This window comes from Psammomys obesus, unplaced genomic scaffold (assembly GCF_907164565.1).
Source record: "Psammomys obesus unplaced genomic scaffold, mPsaObe1.curated_primary_1811, whole genome shotgun sequence".
NCBI classification, from domain to species: Eukaryota; Metazoa; Chordata; class Mammalia; order Rodentia; family Muridae; genus Psammomys; species Psammomys obesus.
This window is the reverse complement of record NW_026596079.1, coordinates 18,277,018-18,303,022: the sequence shown is the minus strand read 5'-3', so window position 1 is coordinate 18,303,022 and position 26,005 is coordinate 18,277,018. Positions and strand designations below refer to the sequence as shown.

At 44.5% G+C, this 26,005-nt stretch overlaps 1 protein-coding gene across 3 annotated transcripts in view; it reads left to right on the top strand.

The window, feature by feature from the left end:
* Fer1l6 (fer-1 like family member 6) overlaps positions 1-26,005 on the top strand; it is a 150,845-nt gene that overhangs the window by 5,795 nt on the left and 119,045 nt on the right. Inside the window, exon 2 of one of the 3 annotated variants that reach the window (XM_055626271.1) lies at positions 23,841-23,879. The exons of the other annotated variants lie outside the window; for them this stretch is intronic. Coding sequence (XP_055482246.1) covers positions 23,841-23,879 — 39 coding nt within the window. The remainder of the gene's footprint in view (positions 1-23,840; positions 23,880-26,005) is intronic. 3 annotated transcript variants of the gene reach the window in all.

Genomic DNA, 26,005 nt, shown 5'->3' with positions numbered 1-26,005 from the left:
GGAGGGAAGAACCCTAAACCCTGACAAAATAAAAATAGATCCCGTTTATTGCTGCTTCTCAGTGTTCACTTGTCTTGGTTAGTGAGCTGCGTGAGATTCGTTTGACAGGATGGGTGTTTCGTCAAGTCTTACTGGCTGCCTTCCTACATCCATCCATCATCACAAGGCTTCTTGTTAAGTGACATCTTCTCAAAAGTTTTTTTTTTGAAATGGATATCTTATGTATATCATGAATACTGACAAGATTTATTTGTATAATTGTTAAATGATTATAAGAATTAGACAGGAATATAAATTGTCTCCCAATACTTGAACATAAATCAAAGATTGCTTTTTATGCATAAATTATCTTTTAATGGAATCTGGTGAAAAGTTTTCTCATTTTTTTCTATAAAATCTGAATATATACTTTTGCACAGGAGAGTAACAGAGGAAGATTTCAATATACTTATTTTGGGGAGCAAAATGTCACTTGGGTGCCAGGTCCATAAGGAACTCGGGTCCAATGGCTAACTATTTTGGGGAGCAAAAGGCCACTCAGGTGTCAGGTTAATACAGAACTCAGGACAAATGGCTAACCAAAGCACGTGCCTGTCTCCAGGCTCCCTCAGCATCGCAAATACCTGTTTCATAGTCCATGCTGGCATCCTTGCCCTTCTTACCTGACCCCTGCTCTAAAGTTCTTCAGCTCCCCATCCCCAGCTTCTGATTCATATAGAACACTTCGGTTTCAATCACGTACTCGTGGCCCCTTTTCTTTCGCTGACTGCCACCGCCAACCCTGCTGCCACACCATGGCCCAGTCCATTCTGTGGGCCATGTTTTCTGTTACTTTCTTTTCTTGCTCTGGACTCTTCCAGATCCCCTGGCTACACTCTCGTCCATATCTCCACACCTTGGAGTGGTCATGTCCTCACTCTACACATTGGGTTAACTAATATTGTTGCAGCCTCTTGGGGGTAAGATGGACCTTTGTTTTTCCCTTTTCCCTGATCTGCACTTCCCTCTCTGGGTTGTAACTTTGCTCAAGGTGAAGAGCATTGGTACCTGGGAGGCAGGCGTATGATCCAGGCTCCATCAATCAGATGCTCACATTTGAGATCTGGAATTGGAAGCCTATTATGCCATAAAGTAGTAGGTACAGCCTAACAGATAGGTCTGTTAATCAGAGAGAGCAGTGGCTGTGTTTGGGGTGGCACCTTCTGGGCTCCAAGGTGGTAGAGAAGCTGCTGTGTCCAATGCAAGGTCCACCCAGGGGCTAGCCATGGTGACGTGGGTACAGCCCTTCCAAGATTTGTAGAATTCGATTTTCTGGGACTCCCTGGGAACCTGAAACTCAGCCCTTTTCCTACGTAATCTAGCCAGAGAGGGTTTATATGTCAGCATTAAGAAACCCTGTTGCTCTAACTGGAGTGGGAGGGTGCTGACAAGGAGACAGGGTTGTTTCAGATTCGTCTCCTGTCAGCTGTTGAAAGATATCAGTAAGACAAGAGTGTTTGCCAGACCAGTCTGCAAGGATTCACTGTTTACTTAGAGTGACTCAGTGTTGATAAAGCCTTCTGGAGAGAGTGATGCACAGCCAGGCCAGAGGCTTGCAGGGGAAATGGAAAGTGAGTTAACACCAGTGCAATAAATGTCTATGAGGTAGGAATTTGCCTATAGCCTCAGAAACAGGATCTCCTAGCAATTAAAAGGTGAGCTATAAAGAGCTCCTGGTTACAGGAGCTCTCTCTGAAATTCTCCAGCTTCTTGGTTTGAACAATACTAAAGCTGGTTGAAGCAAACAACAAAAACAACCAGCTCTTAATAGACACCATGATATGATTCCTTCAGTCTCTCATGGACCTCCTATTGATTGTGTGTCCATAGTGTACCACATGAAAAAGGTGGAGAGGGAAGAGAGAGGAAGGATGGAAGGATGCCCTGCTGCTCTTACTGAGGACCAGAAGGGAAAGAGATAGTGACAGACGATAGATAGATAGATAGATAGATAGATAGATAGATAGATAGATAGGTGATAGATAGACAGCTAGCTAGATGATAGATACCTATATAGAAATGATAGATAAATAGATGACAGAGAGATAGAGACATAAGGACACACACACAGAAATAGAGATGGATAGATAGATGATAGATAATAATAGATAGAAATGATAGATAGATAGATAGATAGATAGATAGATAGATAGATAGATAGCCACCTGAGCCATGTGCTCCAAGATTCTAAGACTCTAAAGCACTTCTTATGCATGCAGAGTCAGGATAAGAACTTTTCACTGTTTCTATCAGTGAAAATTGGAGAGGTTATATAGTTTATCTACAACAACACTGCCAGTAAAACCAAGAAGTGAACTTAGTTCTGCTTTCAGAACCCTATCTACTTTCCAGGGCATCAGTCCTCACCTGACAGTCCATGGCAATGCTGGCAGAAAGTTGTTAAACGTATTATTGCTGCAGGGACGGATGGCTCAGTGGTTAGGAGCTTTGGCTGCTCTTACAGAGGACCAGGGTTTAGTTCTCAGCACCCACGTGGCAGTTCCCAGTTACCCACATGGTAACCCCAGTACCGGGAGATCGAATGCCCTCTCCCGGCCTCTGAGGGCTCCTGCACACATATAGTGTATCCCACACACACATAATAAAATAAAAAAAATTAATCAAGATCATTGCATCTTTCTTTTCATAGGAAGGCATTCTGAATCAAGGATAGATTTGATCAGTCAATATAGAGGCAAGTGTCCTTTATCCAGGCGTGATAGCTTTTCTACCACTCTCCAATTCTACTGTTTAAGTTGGCTCTAACTTATAATTTGGGTATAGTAGCCTTTAGCACAAAGGGCAGATATCATAAAATATGGTCAAGTGTGAGAACTGGGGGAGGAGGGAGAGTTAGAGGGAAAGTGTGGACGTTGACTCAGCCACTGTTTTCTGGGGCGATGGAATTCAAGACAATCTGGCTTCCACGCTTCCTGAGGCTGTGACCTAGAGGGCAGAATATGTGTGCATACAACCAAACCACCCCTCACCTTAGGCCCAGGCCTCTTGTACTACATTCTTATGTGTTTATAACCACATCCTTTTCTCTTTTTCCATCACGTGCCTTTGGGCATCTAGAAAGATGCTTTGTGATTTTTTTGTTATGCGACTAAGTAAATTAACGATATCAGGACACTTGCGTGCACAGTCAGAGAGATGATGAAGGAGCTATGCACACAAAGTTTGCCTTAAAGGCAAGGCAGAGATGAGACAGAGTCAACAGTGGAGCTGCAAACATTTGAACTGGGGGCGCAGTGACCAACCTCACGGTCTCAGAGAATTCCCATGTCCTACCACTTCCTGTCAGAGAGGTCCCTGGCGAGGCATTAATGTACTCTAGGCTTCCTTAATTTTCTCCTTTTAAAAATAAGAGTGAATTGGTGTGTACATTAGGGGTTTCTATGGGATGAAACATGGTGGTGTTTGTGCAACACTGGCAAAGGGCCTTGCTCCCAGGAAGTCATATCTCAATAAATAGGTGTTTGTGTGAGAAGGGTTTCCAGGGCACAGAACAGAGTCCTTCTAAAGCTCTTTGTAAGAGAGCATGGTAGATCTTCTCTTGGAGACAGGGTGAAAGTCACCTGCCCCACCTCACTATAGTTCTACTGTTTTGGAACGTCCTTAATTAGGAATCACTGTAATGCTGGCCGTGATGGCTCTGAAATACACTTTGAAGTTTTCAGTATCTTATAGTGCGTCTTATAGGGAAAACATATAGGAAAGCTTGTGGGTGCTTGTGTATCTGGGGATTAACAAGGTATCAGGAAGCTTTCCCCCTGGATTGATCAGGATCAAAATGCCCGAAGATGCAGAGATAATGCCTGACTCTCCCCCCAGCGCAGCCAGTGTGCTTCCCAGAAGCCGACTCCTGTCTTTCTCCTCTACTTTCTTTCTGTGGGATGGAAGAAGGTGGTTACTGTAAGGCTGCCTGGACCTCCTGACTCCTTCAAATATCCTGTGTGGTGTACACATCTTCTGTGAGAAAAGAAATCTTGGGTTCCAAGACAAGGCGGGGAGTAGAGCAGGATGGAAGCGAGGACATTCTCACAGATGTGTTTGTCACATCAAGCCTGCAGCCACAGACCACAGACATGGCTGTCCAGGGAGTTACAGGGGCAGCCTTGTTCTTCCTTCTCAAAGAGGAGCCAGAGCAGAGCCTGCAAGGATGATCTGAGCTAATTGATCATCACCAAAGGGATTATAAAAAGGGTATTTAATTCCTTAAATTATTGCCTCTATTTTTTAAAGATTTCTCATTTCCTTTCCTTTCCTAGCCACCTCATCTCTTTTTAATATTCATGAGTTTTAATAACCATATGAGTTTTTAATATCCATATGATTCTATATACTGTGTTACAGTCCATTCTTGTCATTATTTTGGTATTCAAATTGCCCCTTATTGAGTCAGAGGTGTGTCTTTTTTTCTTCATACTCTCAGAAAGACCCTGCCTGGTTTAAGTCTTCTCCACTACTCTGTGTCAGAGTGGCTCTGAGCAAGTGGCTTACGTGCAGAAGGAACCTCATTTTCCTCAACTTTACAATATGGGTGGGAGGGCTGAAAGAATGGCTCAGTGGTTAAGAATGGGTATGACTCTTGCCCTGAGGTAGCACCAAGCACCCACATTGGGTGGTTCATAACTGCCTGTAATTCCAGCTCTAGGAGATCTGACACTTTCTTCTGGAATTAGACACACTCACACACACACACACACACACACACACACACACACACACACAGCACATAAATAAAAGACTTAAGAATAGTGTTCTCTCTCCATTTTCCCCTTACTTCCTGGCAAAAGATGTTGATTATATGACAGATTGAACTGATATATGGAAATCCTGCTGATTAAAATAACACATACACGCACACAAACACATACATGCACATGCCATGTACTATCTCTCTCTCTCTCTCTCTCTCTCTCTCTCTCTCTCACACACACACACACACACAAATCAAATTGGAAAATGTTCTTTCCAAAGTCAAACTGGGACATCTAGATGGCTTACATTCACTTGCCAATAGTCCTTCACACAGCAGCTGAGTGTGTGGAAAGAAATGACCAACACAGTCTATTATTGGCTATATGCCAGGGGAGCTGATATTTCACAGGGATGAAGGCTGATAGTTGGTCTCACATGCCCTGCCCACAAGCTGGACAATTGCTCTAGACTCCCCCCAAAAGAGCCCATATTGCTTGGAGCTGGAAAACCCAGAATTCTTTTCTCTTGAAAAATCTCCCCAACATTATTCCATTCATCAAGAAAAGGCATATGTTGACAGAAAAGCAGCACTAGAATGGCAGGTAAGGCTCTTGGGTTTCACACCGAGCTTGATCCAAATTTGACCTGTACGCCTCGGGGCTAACCTGGCTCCTAGTCTGTCTACTAAGTGAAAGAGCTGAATTGAATTACCAAGATTTGCCTGGCATATTCTTCATTATCAAAGGTCTTAGCATCTGCTATATGATATTTATTGAATGTTGTGATGCTGAGGGCAAGGAGAATGAAATGTATAGTGTTTCTGTCTTCTAGGAGCTTTCAGGATGCTTGGGAAGATGGCTGTGATGGTGGTGGGTTTAAACACCTTCTTGGCTGATCAGAATGTTCCAGCACAGGCAGCTTCAACATCCATCATTCACTTTATATCAATAATTGAATGAGAATTACAACACGGTATTATTTTATAGAAAGAGAATTGCTGTCTTGCCAATTTCAATGACAGTTTTCTTGGGTTAAGGATACTTGAGTTCAGATTGCACAGAAAAACAATGCACAGGTCACACTGCCAGTGGAATTTTGTTCAGTGGATATACTGACTATTAGCACTAAAGTACATAGGTTAAGAACTAAGGAATCACAGTAATGTCTTGGCTTTATCACCTAAGGCCGATTGAGTCTGGGCAAGTACCTAGAGCCCTCTATCTAATTTTCCTCTTCTGGAAAATAGATATGGTTGTTCCTGCTTTGTAGAATAGAGTTGGAGACAAAATGAGGTAAATGTTTAAAAGTGTTTGCTGTATTTCCTGGGCATAAGAGCTCAAATTGTTACTATTGTTTTCTATCATCATTACTATTATTTTCATCATTCCTGTAAACCCTAACTCAAAAGCTTTTTGGGGGAGGCAGAAACTTCATCATGGTGTGCATCTGAGGAATGAGAACCTCTCCCAGGAGCTATTGTGATGTTTGGGGCTCATATCAGGGGCTCTCATTATCTTGGGGCCTCCTGGGGCATCAGCTTTCTCCTGGCACTTGGTTGCCTGGTGCTTATGAAGATTCAGCTTCTCTGTCTCTGCTTTGTCTGCTGCCGCCATCACCACTGAGCCGCTTTCTCCTTCTCTCTAACCTGCTGCTCTTTTGTGTTGACACGTAATGCAGGGCAGGAAGTAGTCATTTTTCCATTTCCTCACTGTGGTTTCAGTAGACTTCTTTTCTCTGGATGAATTTCAAGATCCTGCCTTAATAGCAGCTTCTAAAGCCATGGTTCTCAACCTGTGGGTTGCAAGCCCCTTGGGCGTCAATTATTAGATAATCTTCATATCATATGTTATCTTTGGTAACAGTAGCAAAATTACAGTTATGAAGTAGTAACACAATTTTATGGGAGGGGATCACTACAAGATCAGGAACTGTATTGGAGGGTCACAGAATTAGGGAGGTTGAGAACCACTGTTTTAGGGTCTTTCCAATTTGCACTCAAATTCTTTCACCCATCTGGCTAGATACTGTCATGATTTTACCCAGAGGGTTAGTTTGGCTGTGGTCCCGTCATCTATGGTTTATGGGTGAGGTCATATGTTTTTGGAATGTCCTGACCCTATTACCTCTGAGGGTTGCAAGTAACCTCGACCTTGGCCTTTCAGTCCTGTGGGTACAGGGATGAGCAGAGACCCCACACAAAGTCACCCTAACTCTAGATCCAGAAAAGAGGAGGCAGCCATAGCTTGTTGGATAGAATCCACTTTTCTGTATCCTGCCGCTTTGTTAACTTCTTTCGTTTTCCCATCTGGAGTATCAGCAACTTTAGGAGAGAAACTTAATTCTTCCTGGTTCTTTATTTAGTAATAAGCTTAAATTTTTCTCTTTTAAAGATTTTTTTTGTGGTTATCAAAATAATTTATAGGCTTCACAGAAAGTTTTTAAGACATAACAAAGAAATGTCAAAGGCAAATTCCATGGTCTTGTGCCAGTAACCATTACCCGAGGCCTCTGTTTCTTCATCTAAGAAGTGTGTGTGGTGGGGAAGGGGAGTGAACAGTTTTTGGTACTTTTAAGATCGTGGAGGCTCAATGACATCTGTGTAAGATGTCCGCTCTAGTGAGAGAACAGTGATGCTATTCCAAGTGGCAAACTACAACAAATCTCCCTGCTCCACCACAGGAAGAGTACCCTTGTTTCATCCCTGTACCCCTCAAGAAGAAAGGAGCAAAACCTGTGGGACTCAAAACACTCATATTCCCCAAAAGGTGCATTTTTAGCCTCTGGTTCCCAGAGGTACCCAGAGACTTATTCTGTCAGGGGACTCAAACCTAGCTGAGTTTACCCTTGTGGAAGAACAGTTTCTCCTCCAGCTTCACGCAGGCAGGGCTTTTGCACCATTAGGTTGTTTACAGAAAAGCTACAGAATGCCTTTCCTTGGGGCATTTAGTCCCCATTTGTTCAACTGTTGAGTCATGACCAAGAGTTGAAGTCTAGTTGCTGACTCTTGACAGTCAATGCAATTGTTTCTAAAGTGAGTTCTGTGAGCAATGCCTATCATAATAAGCCTGGGATTACACTTTGCAGACAATTTAAATACGTTGTTTGTGCCATTGTCATTTTCAGGAAGCAGATAAATCAAATAAGCTTTACATAATCCAAAGTCTTTCATTTCCTAAAATGGGGAAAGCAGCTTTAATACAAGGAGTAATTAATTTCCTCTTCTTTGAGAGAAGATTATATTGCCAGGCGGTAGCTTGGATTTCAACAATTGCGTTGCTGAGAAAAGAACACACCAACCCATCTGTTGTGAGGCCCCTTAGCCAAGCTAAGGGTAAGGATGAGTGTGTCTGTGCTGTCAAGCGGCCTGCAACTGTGGTCTGCGTGGAACTGATAGCCAATTGTTTTGATGCTCCGAATGAATTAACAGTCTGAATAAATTTTGTTGTTTAGCTAAGGAATCACTGCATTCTGTTTTTTTTTTTTTTTTTTTTTTTTTTTTTTTTTTTAGGAGAATCTTATTACATATTAGCTGATGAAATGAAAACCATGGAGCCAATGATACTGGATTTACCTCAGTTCTCTCCACACGCATGCATTTCAAAATGAAACATCTTTTGGTGGAAGATGTGTTTGTAACTCTCAGGGTCTGGATCAGATACTGGTACCTTGGGTCTTCCAAGAAGAAGATACCAATATAACATCAGTGTGTAGATGGATTTGGGAAAAGCCTGGGAAGGACAGAGTGGAAAGAGTAGATGGCAAGGAGAACTTTTAGACCAAGCCTCCTCCAGTCTGACATCTATGTCCCAAAGGAGGTAGGAAGGAGAGTTGGGGAGAAAACAGTTTCTTCTAGGTTGATGGTGTCAGTGGGTGGTGACTTGTGTCCCAAGTTACCCATTATAAGAGCAGGGAGGAGCCTGAATGGATTCGCTTTTCTCTGCTGTATTAGCCAGGCACAGCCCATTGGAACTGTGGCATCAGCCTGAAGCAGGTCCAGAGGCCAGTCCAGAGGCACTGTTGCTGGCCTGTCAGTCAAGGCCTGCCCTGCTTCTGGGGCTCTGGCACGCTTTCACCACCTCCATCATTTCAAGTTGTGTCCTTAATTAGAGCAATTTAGTCAAGGCTTTTGGAAACTAAACAGTCACTCTGCCCACTGGAGGATCTGCCTCTTCTACTTCACTGAACTGCTGCAACACACAAGCACATGTAAAAGCTCTTTATAATCTCTAAACACTAACCCTAGCCCTAACCCTAACCTTAATCCTAACCCTATCTGTAGGGGATCTATTATGGGGTGACAGCAGCATCAGCTGCTGAAATGACTCCAGTGCTCTGTCTTTATCCTCAGGGTTCCAGTTTCCTATAAGTATGGTATAGTTCTGGGCATCTTAGTACAGAGCCAGGCATCTCAGTGTGGGGCCAGGCCTCTAACAGATACTTCAGAATGCTTGTTGAATCATGATAACAAGCTTTGCAAGAGCTCCAAAGAAATAGATCATAACCAAAGCTGAATGCGGAGTAATGATGTGGCCGAGCGTGCAGGAGTCACGTGTCATTTCTGTCTGTAGATCTCACTTACGTTTAGGTGGCAAGCCTGTGTCTGAAGGCGTCCTCCCCCACCTCCAGAATAGGGAGAAAGTCTCACACTGCATTGTAGAACCTCGTCTTTTGCATTTTGAAAATGAGCCTGAAGCTGATGGTGTCAGGAGGTCACACATTAGTGGTTGCACAGCGCCGTTTTCCTGAGCTGTTACATGACTAACGGCTTCAGTGTTATCAGTTTGCTCCTTCTCGTCTCCAGGGAGCTCCAGCCAGGGCTAAACCACTAGGAAAGAGAGAAGGCAAAGCAAGTGAAGTGATTTATAACTAGGCAACTTCAGAGTTGAGGGCAGCTCTCTGCCTGGCTCCCGACGGGTGGTGGGTTTCTCAGTTTTGATTTGTACATTTCTGCGCACTCAGTATTTCCCACAATAAATGTCTGTGGAATGAACTAAGGAACAAATCTCATGTGCCCACAGTATGGTAGATTCTGGGGAGACAGAGGGAAAGTCAGCCGTGTTCTCTCTCTCTCTCTCTCTCTCTCTCTCTCTCTCTCTGTCTTTAAGGGAGCTTTTTACCAAATAATAGAAGCATACTCTAGTGAAAAACACCACATAAGATATAATTAAAAAGGAGGCATATCAGTGTTCATCTGCAATCCCAGCACTGGGGAGGGTGAGACAGGGGGTCATGAGTCCCAGGCAAGCTTCAGCTACATAGTGAGATGCTGTGTCAATATGTAAGCAAAATTAGTAAATGTATAGTTACTATGGAAGAGGAAAAGTCACGGGACCTTCTAGCGATTGCAGATCTACATGGTCCACGTTTGCCCCAGCAGGATAACTCTGAACGTGGCCTGATACAAAATCATAAACATACTTCATTACAAGAGCATTCTTAGTCTTGTGATTTTTTTTTTTTTGTAACCCAACTTTGCAGTTCTCAAGAGTGTATGTTATGGATGACAACGTTGTATTGTAATGACAAAGACTTAGACACGCTTGGAAGCTTTAGAGCCAGACGATCTGCTGAGCCTGGGGCCTGCGTGGGGCCCTGTTGAACTGGCATCAGATCACACATCCTTGCGTAGTGCCATGAAGCTGTGGCAGGAGGCTGGGTGCCTTAAAGCTTGGGCTCCCGAGTCAGGTGTCCCCAGATGAAAGCCCTGCACTTGCCACCATTTCAGAGGCTCAGTTTTGCTGTCTTCTCACTGGGTACAATGATTCTGCTGTAAGTAAGACGATTCTCAGTGGCAGCTTGCTGGCCACAGAAAGAGGACTCAGAAAAGGATAATAATAATAGTAATGATAATACACAGGACACTTATAATGATTCATAGAAATATTTTATCATTATTATAATATAATAAATTTATATATCTATAATTATTATAACCAACATAAACAATTCATCTATCACTATTAATTATTATTATTATAACAATACAAACTTAGAACTGAACAGAGGATGGTGAGCATGGCTAAGGGCCCAGGCATGATGGATGGATGGAGACTGGACTCAAGGCACTGTCACTGTCTGGAGCTAGGCTCTTTTGAGTTTGCTTGTTTGGGGCCGGGGGCAGGACCTAGGGCCTCTCACATGCTAGGCTAGCGCTCCACCATTGAGCTATACTCCCAGCTCTCCTAGCCCGGATCTGCCTTTGGTTTCCTGATTCAGGATAAAACAAGCAGGCAGCTTCTCCGCTCTGGACCTCTGCTGGGTTTCTGTATTTGCTGATCAGAGGCCTTGGGCTTGGCCAGCCTGAGCGCAGCAGTTCTAAACAGAGATAGGGCACTGCCAGATGGGTACACATGGAAGGGCACTTCCTGGGAAGAGCCCTACCCAGCGGGAGGGGCAGCTGGTACCACACACCTCAGCTGCTCAGCCTGTCCGCCGTTCCCAAGGGGAGCTTTCTTCCTTCCAGGACGAGTGCTGGGTGCTGTTGCTCCTCGGGTACACCTCCTGGTTCAGGGAGTCGGCGTGGGCTTTTTTGCCTGCTCAAGAGCCTGGAGGTCAAGGTGAGAGTCAACGTTCTGCTTCTCCTCGCAGAGCTCTGCTCACTTCAGGCCGCGCTGCCACGGGTCCCTGCCGGTCCTTGGAAACGCTGTTCTTCATTTAGTCCTCAGAGACGGGGGCCACAGAGGGTGAGGCTGCAAATGGAGTAGAGGCAGATCTTGGGTGTGAGATTGCTGTGTGCCTACAGGCAGGTTCCTTTACTTCTCTGAGCCAAAGTGCTCTAAACTTGATAAGGATCGCATGGTATCTAACTTTTAACAGGCGCTTGAAAAAATGGTAGCTCTGATTGACATTTGGGAGGTAGGTAGCAGCGGAGGTCAGACAGGATGGGTGGGGTTAGAGCATTTCTGCTGTTTGTGATGGTGGGTGGGCCTTTAGGCAGATACCTGGCTTTTCCTTCCTTTTAAATATTTGCTTATTTCTTTCTCTTTTTTTTTTTTTTGTGACAGTGTTTCATTCTGTAGCCTAAGCTGGCCTCAAATTTCTGATCCTCCTGCCTCAGCCTCTCAAGTGCTGAGATAACAGGCCCAAGCCACCACACCTTGCCTTTTGACCCATAGCCAGATTTTTATAAGCCAATTTCCTCCTGTGAAAGAGAGATCAGGCACCCTGCTCAATGCTGTTGGGAAGATTGAGTGACGGGCTCAATTTAGCAGCGTATGATGACGGTCTCAGTGTGCTTTGGGCAATAAGAACAGAATGAATAGATGTTATGTGCTGAAGTGCATGCCAGATGATAGAGAATGGCTGACTGCCTCAGTGCTGTCTCCCAGGGTCACAGGGAAGCTCCGCTGCTCTGAGCTGTCAGTGAGGTGCAGTGCTGTCGCTGGGGCCATTCTGAGCACATCTGTCAAGCTCTCTGAGCCTAGGCACTGGAAGGATAACTCTGGCTGTGCCAGGACCCATCTGATATTCTCCACACAGAGACTCGCTTAGTCCTCAGCACTCTGAGAGTTAGGTACCCATCAGTACTCGATACCCGCGGCCAAATGAAGGTTATGCAGTTTGCTCCGGGTCGCACAGTGAATGAGGCCAAAGTTAGCCCAGAGCTTGAGTCTTACCCAGTATGCTGTAGAATCCTACCAGCCTCCGTCCCTCCTGGGACTCTCTCCATGGTCATGTGCTTGGAGGAGGATAGAGCAGCAGATGGATAGGACGTGCAGTTGCTCTTTCCATGCTCAGGGTCCTGGCTCTGTCTTTCTCCTTGGTTTAGGTAAGGCATTCGCCACTATAAAAATTGGGGTTTCATTCTGATCTTAGATTATCAGTTCTCATCAGAAGATCAGAAAGAAGGAGAGGAAGACCTCCCCTATCAGTGGACTTGGGGAGGGGCATGCAACCAGAAAGGGGAAGAAGGGTGGGATCGGGAGGGGAGGAGGGAGGGGCTTATGGGGGTACAAAATGAATAAAGTGTAATTAATAATAATAATAAAATATTAAAAAATATTTTAAAAAATTGGGGTTTCAGGCAGGTGTAGGAAGTGATGCGTTGTATTTATGTATGGACGCACATTGGAGTCCTACTTTATGACTTCACTCCCATCATGCATTGGGGACCAATGAAGGTTTCCTTGTTGTACAGTTCTGCAGTTTAAAGTCATTATCAATCACAAGTCTTTTCCGAGCCCCCTGGGCTCAAGGCCTGGGAGTGTGCATAGCTTCAGACCTTTCTCTTTGGTGTGTTTAGGACGAGCCTGTGAAGGGCAGGCCTGAAGCTATCTGTGACTTTAGGACTTGTTAATTTTGGACTCTGAACTGATGCTTCAGTTCCAAGGACAGTCACTCTTGAAGAAGTGTGCAGGCTTGGTGGTGGTGGTAGTGGTGGGGCTCCTCCTGTCCTCAAGGCTTCCGCTTAAGTTAACAGGAAGCAGAACTCTTGAGATCTAGGAGGCACTGGGGAGAGGAGATGGCAGAGGCCTGTTTCTGGGACTCTGTGAATGGCACAGAGGTCTCAGAAGAAGTATCCCGCAAGCCCTCTATAAGCATGCAGAGGGCTGTGTGACGGGACAGCTTCCGGCTTTGTTTCCATCCCAGTAGGGCATCTGGAAAACTTGGAGCACTGAGTTTCTAGTTGGGTTTCTTTTTCTCTCTTTCTGAGTCATCTCTGGAGTATGATGACTGGGCACTTCGTGAGTAGCTGTGTTGAGCTGTCTCCATGTGAGGGATTTAGAAAGCCTCACTTGACTGCACTAATTAAAGTTTTACTCTTGGATCTCATCTTCTCCTCTTGTTGCAGACATGATTAAGGCTATCAGACATTTGAAGGATATGAGAAGGAGATGAGGTCATTGGTGAAACATTGACCTTGAACAACACTGTACTTTGAAAGGATGGGAATGTCTTTTTTGTTTTCCTCAGTATATAGAGAAAGATGCATTTTTTTTTTTTGAAAGGCACAGGATCCCAAAGCAAAGTTCTGCTGTAGGAACAAATTGGTCTTTGAGTGGGTGGGAAGGAGACGTAAGGAGCAGATCAAACCTGGGTTCAGAGACAGAGCCCATGGCAGCCATATTTGCTGGGGTTTTAGCATTCTGGCAAATGAGCACAGATGTGTAGATGCCTAGACATTTCCTCATGGTAACCTGAACCCCATAACAAATTTGCCTCTTCTTCGTTCCTAGCCAGCCTCTGAGACCCATGTACCCCAGAGATGAGGAAGTAGGATTTTGGTCAAGACAAAAAAAGACCTCCTGCCCTTATTCCCACCTGGCACGCCTCTAATCCTTTCAAATTGTGCCACTCTCGGCTGAGCAAGAGCAGGTATTCAAATCTATGAGCCTACTGGGGCCATTCTCATTCAAACTACATACAAGTGCAAATATTTCAGAAGGGACTCCAACTCTCAATTATACGGGAAAGAATTAATGAAACAAGACCAAACGAGGAAATCCAGGCACAATTCTAAGTGTCCCACCAGAGAGAAGCCTGCTTGTGAGCTCTGTCAAGCATGAGCTCTCTGACCCACACAAGACCTTCTCTTTGCACATGCTGAGAGCATCTCAGCTTTGCAGGCCCCTCTTGGTAGACAAGACCCTGGCAAGTGATAGCCAGGACTCTGGCAGCTCTCACATGGCCAAGCGCTGCCAGGCGTGGTTGCTATGGAGTAGAAGCCAGGAAGAGGGTAGGTGAGAGTGACATGTCCCGGCTACCACTCATTGGTGCCATTCTGTCCTTAAAAGCTAACTTCCTGCCTCCTCTGCCTGTCCTCTCCTTTGCCCACTTCTCTGGTTCGCACCCCTCGTCTTTCCCTTCTCTCCCTGTTCTTATAGTTTCATTTTTACTCTCATTATTATCGCACGTTGATTGCGCATATTAATTGGGTTCGTTGTGCCCTTTCCATAAACACGGATAACTTGCTTTGGATCTATCCATACTTCCAACTACCCTCTCTCACCCTCCTTCTTGTCACTCTACACAGCCCCTTTCCCTGGTAGTCCCTCTGAGAGTGTCTTTTTTAAAAATTGGAGTTTCTACATAGGATCTTTGTCTTTCTGAACTCGGCCTACTTTGTTCTATTGACTAGCTATTTCTGTTTTCTTTCCTGAAAATAATGTCATTTTAAAATCTTCTTTATGCCCAAATAATTCTTTATTCATTTTCTTTATCCATTCATTCACCGGTGCATGGGCACCCAGGCCGACTCCGTGACTTGCCTGTTGTGGAGAGTGTTGCCATAGACATGGAGCTCTACCTCTGGCTGTACTGATGTAGACTCCTTCCTGTACATGTTTAGTAGTGGTATAGCAGGATCGTAATGGTAATATATATACATACACACATATATAAATAGGGACTGACTGTACTATTACAAAAGAGTTTCTGTTTTCTAGTGTCTTCGCTAGCATTTGGAAGGTTATTTTTCCTACTCTTGTTTATTTGTTCTGAGACAATGTCTCACTAGGTAGTCCTGGTAGGCCTTGAGTTCATCATCTTCCTAGCCCAGGTTCCTAAGTGTCAGGATCCATGGCTATGTACCAGCATGTTTAAGTTTTTTTTTTTTTTAATGGTCTTTATGAACAGGGTTGACATAGATTCCCTCCGTTCCACACTCCAGGCATGTGAAGGAGGGGATTTTCTTAAATGACCTTTGCTTTGGCAAAGAAGAACGGTGGCATCATAGAGACAGGTTTCTTTAAATGTTAGCTTAGGCTTGGCCCAGGAAATGACAATGTATGGAGACTGTGGAAAGAACAGAGTGGCTGAAGGCTGATGTGCATCTTCTGTCTGAATGTGGTACTGGAGTCTGAGACCTTCCAGAACAGGGCTGACTGACACCATTTAGAATGATGCTAACCCAAAGGTCACTGAGCCACTTTTAGGCCTGCCAGGTGCTGGTGTTCCAAAGTTGCCCATCCCTTGACTCCCACCATGAACCTGTGCAAAAGGAACCCCCCACCCCAAAACGCTCTTGTGCTGTCTTCTCCTGGACCTTCATGAGTCTGCTGAAATGGCAGAGGTTGGCAAGTGTCTAAGTACAGCCACGCTTGATCCTTTCTTTGCCGTATTCGTTACTTGTGTTGTTGGGACAAAATATCTGACAAATCCAACTTAAGGAGGGAAGGGTTTATTTTTGTCTCAGGTTTATTTTGTCGCCTTGTTAAAGGTGGGGAAGGGATGGAGCTTGAAGCAGCTGGTCACGCTGCATCTGAGTCAGGAAGCAGAGAGAGTCAGATGTTGGCTCTCAGCTTGCTTTTCGGGGACTGAGTCCATGGACTGGAGCTGTCTATGGTTCTGGGACTTCTCTCCTTACATAAGCCTTCTTTCATTAATTAACCTAATCTAGAAACTCCTTCACAGACATGCCCAGGGCTTTGTCTCCTAGGTGACTTTGAGTCCTGTCAACTTGACAGTTGGTACCAACCAACACATATACATTGAAGAAAACTCTGGTCCGGGTTATGAGGTAGATGGGAGGCAGTGAATTATTCATCCCCAAAGAATGTAAGAAATATGGTAGATTGTAGCTGATGGGGACACCTGAAGCAATCTTTAAGAGTGTTACATACTACTATGTAACACTATGAGTTACCAGGGGCTGGCTGTGACATTCTAGGCCTTTTATGTGGTATCTGGTCTGAAAATATGTGGGGAAAACAAAACAAAAAAACCCCCAAAAAACAAAAAAGGCATGGAACTCCAAGTGTCTATCACAACTGGATATTTTATTGGGAGATTGGAAGGGAGGTCTTAATTCTGGGAAAGGCCCTTAAGGAGACCTTATATTCTGAATGGAGAGATGGGGGCTTGAAGAAAGCTTTCATTTGAGTCCTATTTATGGCCTAGATGGTATAGGATGCAGGCACAAGATGTGGTTCTGAGTGCTGTAGACCTTCCTGAGAACCAGTCAATGGGAACAGATTGACCCACTGCTAGTTAAGAAGAAAAGGCCTCTCTGACCACTCCAGCCGTCTGCAGAAGTCAGAGGAGGGCCCTGGTGGCACCAATGTGCATAGCGTTCCTCTTATCCTGCTCTGGGGTCTGCATCCTGTCTGCATTCATGGCTTTGCTCAGGTGGCTTAACTTCCTTAAGTTAATGCCTACACTTTGAACTGGAAGTGCTATTGCCTACTTCCGATGCTGTGGGCATTCTATAGAATTATAAAGAATTATAAAGGAATCTGACACATGGCAGGACTTCAGTACACATTCACCCTTTCCCAGTCTCTGCTTATCTTTTTCCTCTTCTAGGACCCAATTAGAGTGCCAGCTCCTTTAAATGCCTTCCTTGACCCTTCCACGTCCCTGCGGGTCATTCTTCATTCTCTGAAAGCACTTAGTCTATATTCAAGGTAGCACTTCCTACCTTGTGCTTTCGAGCACATAGGTGTCTGTGTCCCCACCCACATCATGATGCTGCTAGCTGAGGAACTCAGCTGCATTTATCTTTGCAAACCTGTGTGTGGCCAAGTACTGCAAACAAACAAACAAACAAATAACAACCTCACATATTCTTACTGAATGACAACACAGGAGAAAAGTTACCAGCCAAAAGAAGATATTTAACCATAATAAAGAGAATGAAAAAGAAAGATGCATTAGTAAAGGTGGCGATTGTGAATAATAGATGAAGGCTTGATGGCAGCCATAACTGATGCTCCATTTAACAGAGTACTAATGGCTTCCCCGGCCTCAGAGTGGATAATTCACTTTCTCTCCACAGTTCCAGGGTGAATACTGGGCCAAAGCTTAGTCAGCCATTGACATTTTTGATTGTTTTCTTCTGTTCTCACTTTTCAGACTGACTTTAACTCATTTCTGACTCATATAACACAATTTAAAATGGGGACTCAGAAGTTCTGAATTTTTTTGTAAAGCTTCTGTATCTGCATGTTCTATCCAACTATTCATCTGTCTCTAATCCAACATCCTGGGACTCTTCGTTCATACCAAATCATGCGATTGATATCTGGTTACAGACAAAGCCAGGCGCAGCTGCTGCCTTCAAACGCTCAGCATCTGATGAAGATGAGTGATGCCTTTCAAACACTGTGGGGTCAGTGTGACAGATACTGTAAGAAAACAAAAAGTGCTCATAAGGGCCAGAGGGATGAGTGGCTTGACTTGTTCCTACCAAGCAGAACCAAGGACATAGCACATCAAGTGGTGACTTAAGCCTAGAAGTAAGATTTGAAACTTGACAGGCAAAGATGGAGGAAGTCACCTTAGCCAGAGTCCCAGAGTGAGGAAGGGTCCTGGCAGAATAGTGTGACAACATCAGGAAGAGCTGTCTGTCAGGATGAAAGACAGGATCTGAGGGGCAGTGCTGACTGACATGCTGAGACACACAGCAGAGAGCCTGCAAAGGGGCTCAGGCCATTGATCCTGTTTTCTAACTTAACCGTGTGTGTGGGAGATAGCACGTTAGTGTTTGCAAACAGCAGCCTGCATGTATAATCTCTTGGGTCTTCACATCAGCCCTTATAAGAGGGGCATATTTTTCTTCTATTTTGAAAATGAAGAAACTGAGGCACAAATAAGTTGAAGATTTGTTCAGGGTTGTATGATTATCAGGTGGTTGAACAAATGCTTAGAGCTAGGGATTTTAACTATAGAATGTATAGTTCTTTAAAAAAAAAAACCTAAATGTTTCCTGGAAGTATCTTTCTCTCTCTCTCGCTCTCTCTCTCTCTCACACACACACACACACACACTCAGACATGCCTACATATTCGAGCACACACACACACAATTCCACCAATCATTATTTCCTTGCAAATTTTTTTCAAAGCAAACTATTTCTGCAAAATAAATACGGCAAATAACGATTTCCAAATTAAGCTAAAGAAATTGGTTCTTTTTAATATTGTATTTTTCAATCTGCAAGCATGCAATTCCTCCATTTTTCTTATTTTATAACTTACAGCGTGGCAGTGTCACACATATTTCTTAGATTTATTCTTACGTTTAAAAATTTTTATTCTCATAGCCAGCATTTTATTTATGGTTTTAATTTTCATCTTTGGTACAAAGAAGTATATTGATTTTTTTTTTTAACTGTTCTTGCTTATAGATGTCCTGTTAACTTTGGTTAGTAATTCAATTTGTCAGGTTTTTATGGCTCTTGAGAGTTGAATGAAGTACTGAAGAGGAGATGGCCAGCATTCCGTCTCATTTTATTCCAAGATCTCGGGGGAGGGGAGCTTTGGTGTGCTCTTTTGGTTCGATGTTAACTTTAAGAGGTTTTGTAACTAAAATTTATTGGATGAAGAAAGTTCTTTGTTCTCCTCGTTCTAAAGATGGTTTCAGAGTGGGCCAGGCTGCAAGAAAGACAGAGAATGGAGTAGGCCTCTGTCTGTGTTCCGAGTGAGGCCAGGTGTGTGGGGGTGGAGGAGGGGATTGCATGGGCCTGGGGAGAACACTAGTTCTCCGGAGAGCTTTAGGTCAGTAACGCACATTTTCATGACAAATATGTGGTCAAACACTTTGGAAAGGCTGAGTACTGCATCATCCATTTAGAGGGTCACAACCCACACTGGCATTTAAAGGCTCTCAGTATCTTCCAGCAGAGATCATTATTTAAAGACATGCAATTTCCTGCATCTGGTGCCCACAAGAACAAATACTGTTGTTCACAAAGATTTCATAGGTCCTATCTCTATTGTTTGATTTTCTTGTCAATGTGATGGAAGCAACTGTTAAAGGTGTAATTTGCTTCCTTTGATTCCTTAGTTCACAGTATCAGTTCATCATATTGGCAGTACCAGCTCTGTCTGTGGCCTGTGGGACCACTGGCTATATCCTGGGACAGACATGAAAACAGGAAACAGGGTACAGCTATAATTCTGAAGCTCCCTTGTTCTTTTTATTTTTTAGTTTAATTTATTTTAATTTAATTTAATTTTATTATTGTATTTTATTGCTGTGGTAAATATCATGACCAAAAGCAACTTGGGCTTGTACATCTCAGTCACAGTCCCTCACTGAGGGACAGCAGGCAGGAGCCTACTTTCTGGCTTGTTGCCCATATCTGGTTCAGCTACTTTTTCCCCCAACATTTTTTTATTATTTGGGAATTTCACATCATGCACCCCAACCGCCCTCACTTCCCAGTCCTTCCAGGTCTGCCCCATCTACCCTTATGACTTCTCCCCGCCCCCCAAAAAAGAAGAAGGAATAATAATAATAACAATAATAATAAATTAGACCAACTTGCATTGTCCATATACTCACTGAAACATGGTCAAATACCCAGTAGCCTGTTCCTTAAAGAAAACTGGGTCCTTCCCCACCCCTATTTCCCCCAAAGCCACCAGTTGTAGAAAGCTACACTTCAGCATCCTTAGCACAATTTTTAAGCATTCTCTTCGATGGTTTTCTGTCTAGGCTATTACTTTCGGGGGCAGAGGTTGTTGGGGATAGCGGTTGTCACAGAAGCCTTTTATATCTCTTTTTCTCAACTGTGAGTCTGTACTCATCAAACAGTAGCTTCCTTTACAGTCAAGAGACCACGGACATGACCCGAAACTATCTGTCTGGGAATGGCATGCACCACTTATAGTATCTGGCCCTCCTGTATCAATCGTCAGTCAAGACAATGCCAGGTAGATATGCTGACAGGGCAATTGGATGGAGACAATCCTCAGGTGAGGTTCCCTCTGCTCAGGTGGCTCTAGTCGGTGTCAGGTTGACAAAAACTAACCAGGACTCACATTCTACACCCAGCAAGTGATCTGCTTTCTCCAGCTGGACTTTACTTCTTGAATGTCCCACAGCCTTCTGAGGCAGTGCCATGAGTTAGGAATTAAATGTTTGAACATATGACTCCATGGAGAACGTTTCACATTTAAACCGTAAGATCATCTGTACCCAGGATAAAGCTTCAGGACTGTCACTTGCTATGAAATCTGTCAAAAGTTGGTACATCGGAGTTCTTGAAATTTTAGCCATGCCCTGCTTTTCCCTTCACAGGTCAAAGCCCACTGAGAACTAGACTGGGGCATCAAATAGGTATCAAAATATAGTCTTTGGTAGTAGTTAGCCAGATTGGAGGGAGATCAGCTCTAACTACAGTCTGGCCTGGAGTCCAGATGGGCTTTCAAATGCTTTCTTCTGAACCAGATAGGCTCGCCTATCTAGCTATAGGAGAGGGAAGGTCTAGCAGCCTCAGTGGCTTACTTGCACCTTAGCCTTAGGGTCAGACTGGATGCAAAAGTTCCATGGACAGACAGACATCCCCCACCTCCAAAGGAATGAGCCCAAGAAAGGAACATGAGCCAGCCACCATGTTCTTCATCCTACAGAAAGGTTATACTGGAAGCAGAAAGCTTTAAAGAAATGCAGAAAGCTGAAGTGGGCAGAATTTTGAAGGTTACCTATGCGGGGACAAGGGAAGAGAGCTGCTTGTTCCACTGAGACATAGTTTGGATGAAAGGTGGTTGTTACCCTGGCATTCAGGAGAGTAAAGACTAGAGCTCTGATAAGCTGGCTTGTAAAGAAGGCGGGATGGGAAAGATGGGCCGTTTCTCAGGGACCCAGGCAAAAGAAGGTGTTGGGGTGGAAAGAATGAAGTCCTAACCACACAGTTTGAACCTGTTTCTCTATTTTCCCTGTATTGTAGCCAGCTCAGCCATGTGTGGCGTGCTGATGCCTATGGTGGAGGAGGGTACTCATTAATGGAGGAGCCAGGGAGGCAGGCACCAGCGTAGGCACTGAAAAGAGCTCCCCACCCTAGGAAGATGGCATCCATAGTAACTGTGGCTGTTAGGCAGTGGGAGTGAGAAGCATGCCAAGAAAGAAGCCCTTCTTTTCCTGGGGCACTCATCCAGTCACACTCGCCTGCTACTTTGCTCTTGAACATTTGGCAAATGCTTCTGACAAATTGTGGGAGGGTGGTTTCACTAAGCCTAGCTCTCTTCCCTGAAGCTCCAGATCATTCTTGAATTGTCTTGGGTCCTGAGAACTCACAAGGAGTGGAGGCACTAATAAGAGTCCTTGGAGATGTGTGTACTAAACTCAGCTGACTTCTTGTAGTTGACATATCCAGGTCCCTAACGACTGTCAGTCAAGTTGTGACTGACATTCGGCTCTCGTTATGACAGGCTTGGGAACGGGCTGTGTAAAACAAGGCCCGTTAGGGCTCTGTTAAGAGCACACCCTTGGTGAATGTAAGATTTCGCATCATAATATGTCGGCGTTAATTGGTTCTCACCAGACCAGGAGTTGGTATTTAATCCATTCAGATCATTAGATAGCCAGGGACCTTTTTTGTCCCCACAGCAGACTGGCTATTTGCTCTTAAACCTGAAGATTATGTTCCTCCATAGCTGGACTGACCCCATGACTAAGGAGCAAGGGTAGTTAACACTGTGGCCAATTATGATGGGGGGGGGGGTGAATGGAAAGGGGTGTGGAACTGAGCTAAAAATGAATCCTGAACAGGTGGGACCACTAAGTATTCTGAATGCAATATGTATCATTTTCTCCATGTGGTTAAAGACCGTTCTTTTAAAGTTCCCTTAAAGAAAAAGAAACCCGAGCCAATAAATCCCCTGCTGGGTTAGCATGAGGATGAGCACCGTGTAAGAAGCGGGGTGTGGTGATGTGTGCTTACAATCCCAGGCCGAGGAGGTGGAGGCATGTGCATCTCTGGGCTTCACTGGCCAACTAGTCTCGCCTAATCACAGAGGGACCAGTCTCAAAAAACAAAGGGACGTGAGTGTGTCTGTGCATCTCCAGTACTGGGATTACAAGTTTGTGCCACTGTGCCTGGTCTTTTGTTGTCATTGTTCCCCCTCCTTGGGCTCTGGGGACCAAATCCTGGTCTTTATGCCTGCAACACAAGAACTTTACAGGCTGAGCCATCTAGCCAGTCCTTGAATAATATCCTAGCTGGTATATGCTAACAACACGCATTTTATATAGCATGTTTCCCCAATCTTCCCGCCTCCCCTTTCTCATCCTGAACCTCCTGTTTTGCTCCTTTGTTCTACTAGACATTTATGTCATTTATGACATTCATGTTATATAACATACTCGTGTCTGTGTATCTATATAAAGTCCAGGATCCGGAAATGATAGAAAACATTTAGTAGTCGCTCTGAGCCTGGATTAATTTGTTTGATACCATCATTTCCAGCAACTAGGAATGTATCTAAGGCCTTGGTTAATCTTAGGATGGTGGAAATGCTTTGATTTTGTTGTTGTTGTTGTTGTTGTTTGTTTTGTTTTAGGAGCAGGGGTAGCCCAGGCTGACCCAGAACTTGGTCTCCTCCTGTCTCAGTGCTGGGTTTATAGATCTGTACCACCCTGCTGACACTCATGTTAAGATAGACCAGATGATCTGCAAATTCATTCTCTTGAAAACAAAATTCGACTAAACATATAATTACATATAGTTTAACTTTTAAAGATGTTGGAGTTTTCATAGAAATTGACTCGGTGTTTATCTCTGTGTTACTATTTTTTTGTTATTGTTGTTCTTTTTCTGTACTGGATGTTGAGGTTGAGGGTTTGGAAGATGGGATACTCTAGCAACTTGTATCCTATGGCCTCTTAGATAGGGAGGAGGCAGCATAAACCTGTTCTGGTCACACCATTGGCACAGTTAGTGCAGTGCTTGGCCGTTTGGTCCAAGCTGTCTCTATTCTTCAATGAAGCTAGAAAAGCTGGTGCTGGAAGGGAACCTGGTGACCCAATTAAATCACACAACTCTAGCTTTGAGCAATTTTCTAACTCTTGTCCTATGGAGCCATAGAAAAGACATAAAATTAGCTGTCTAAAGATATGGGTACAGTGCTCTGTTAACAGTTCACTGGGAAGCTCGGTGAGGTTGTCTACATAATGCCCACACTGCAAGACAGATTTAACTTAGGACTGTCCTCTGAAGAAGAGCCTGGTGCTTGGAGGATTTCTATGACCACCATCAATGAAACAATTAGAAAGTGGCTAGAAAAAGCCCTAACTCCAGTCCAGCCTCTTCTCCTCGGTGCCACACTAGCTGTGCCTGGCATCCCAGGTGCTTTGTGCCAATGCCACAAGCAGATGGGCAGAAGTCAGTCTAATCCAGGCCTTGTTTTAACATTCTTCTTGTTTGGACACAGATATCGGAGTCACGGTAGCTTTCACCCTGAGGAGACCAGGTTGGTATGGCTGTGTCTGTGTGTCTCTTAACTTCTTCTGGGTGGTCTGGGAGGAGATGTCTTAGATCCTGAACAAGAAAGCCACATCTTTTTGGAGTTCTATTTTAGAGCAATAAACACACAGGGAAAGGGCAGGTATGATGGAAGATACGTCGGAGACTTACCGGACAAGTCTCCCTGATTTGGTAGTTGGCTCCCATGTATTGGCTAGAAGCTCCAACTCTACTTTATGAGAAATGACAAAAGCAGCACTTACTCCATGGTCTGTGGTGGTGATCCTAGGAGGTCACATGGAAAATGGCATCTCTGTCACACGGTTCCTTATACGATTATTAAGATTCCTATTATCTTATCACTGGTACTGTAGTAATTTGTAGCAAACCTTACACTTTATAAAACATATCTCCTATTTTAATGCCATTTTGAATTGCGTAAGAAATGTCTTTGTGTCACACGGGGATAAAAGCTCACCTACGTACCGAGCCTCCAATTCTAAAGCCTGAATCACACAGCTTTCCCAAGCTGCGTCTTCCAGCACTGACTCTGTTCCTAGTGCCCTGTCCTCCTGTGCCATGAGCAGTGGAGACCGGCAAGCCACACTTCCTCTCTGCTCCTGGATGGCACAGGGTGGTGGAGGAGAAAGTCCGTTTTCACGGAGAAGCCTTCTCATGCCAGGAGCACCCTTGACCACTTGTCCCAGTTCCAGGCAGACACCCTGCGAGGTTCATCAAACTGATGTCGCTGTACCACTGAGGGGCAAACTGATTAAAGTGCCTGATGCATTCCTGAAAGATTTCTGTACTTACTCTGCAGAGAGGTGAGCTCTAGACAGGGGATTTTGAACTCCAGCCTTGCCCTCAGTAAAGTAAAATTTTCTAAAGGTAGTTCAAGATATCAGTTCTTTTTGGAAAGACCCAAGCCCTTAGGAGACTCTAATGGACAAAGTGCTCTTTGTTTCAAAGGGGAAGAAGTACCAGGGTCAAAGGATGATTATCCCTCTCTCCCTCTGCCTCAGTAGCCGTCTCAGCCATGCCCCAGTGACTTAGTCAGGGTTTCTCTGGGAGAAGCCAGAATGCCAGGCTAGTCATGTTTTGTATGCTGGTCTCCCTCCACTACCACTATTATTGACTAGGAGCGACTTCCCTTTTGCAGATGGAAATAACTCAGTCTTGACAAGCAGCCAGCAGATACTGGCCAAGTTCCTGAGGGTATGAGGTTCTGTCTCCATGAACCAATCACGGTGATGAGCTCTTGAGGAGCATATGTGTGGTTTCAGAGTTTGGAAAGGACCAGATGTGGGTCTCCTGTGTGGTGGCTACCCTTTGAAAGGCCAGTAACAGCTATCACTGGGAATGTTCTCTTAGAAAATTCAGAAAGGGGAGTCCCTTTGTTCTCCGGAAGTTCCTGGGGGATTTAGGATGATGACATTCCCTCTCAGAGGGCACTCATTTGCTACCACCTGTATACCAGGCACTGCCTAAGCCTTCTGCTTATTTTGCTGCATTTTATTCTCACTCGGGCCATGAGGCAGGTACCCTGGTATATTACTTTCACACAGATGAAGAAACTGGGAGAAGTCCAGACCACGTCTGAGTGCTAGTGTAGGCCGTTCTCTGCATCTCAGCCCTGCTGTATCTCACTCTCAACGACCCCTATGTCCCCTAGGTCAGAGCCCATCATGACGCTTGGCCTCACTGCACCATTTGTCAAAGAAATGACAAAAGCCTAAGCAACAAATGAGTAAATCAATCAAGTGGAGATTTGTTTCTTCTGCTCCTTGGCCTTAACCTTATCTCTTAGACGAGATTGAGACAGGGTCTCACTGTGTATCCTAGGCTGGCCATGAGCTCACAGCAGAAAAATAACAATAACAACAACAATAACAAACAAAGGCTTATTGAGCAACTATATTTTATATACTGTGATAATTTCTTTCCATTTATTACACTGTTACCCAGGTGGGGATCTTGAAGTTAGGGCAGCTCAGGGGCCCGCTCTAGATTGTGAAGACACTGCTGGGATGAGGGGCAGGCAGGCTGACTATGAAGTGTGTAACCCTGCCCGTGGAACTCCACCACCTACCTCATCAGTCCCACACCCAGACGCACAGGCCCAGGGGCTACGAG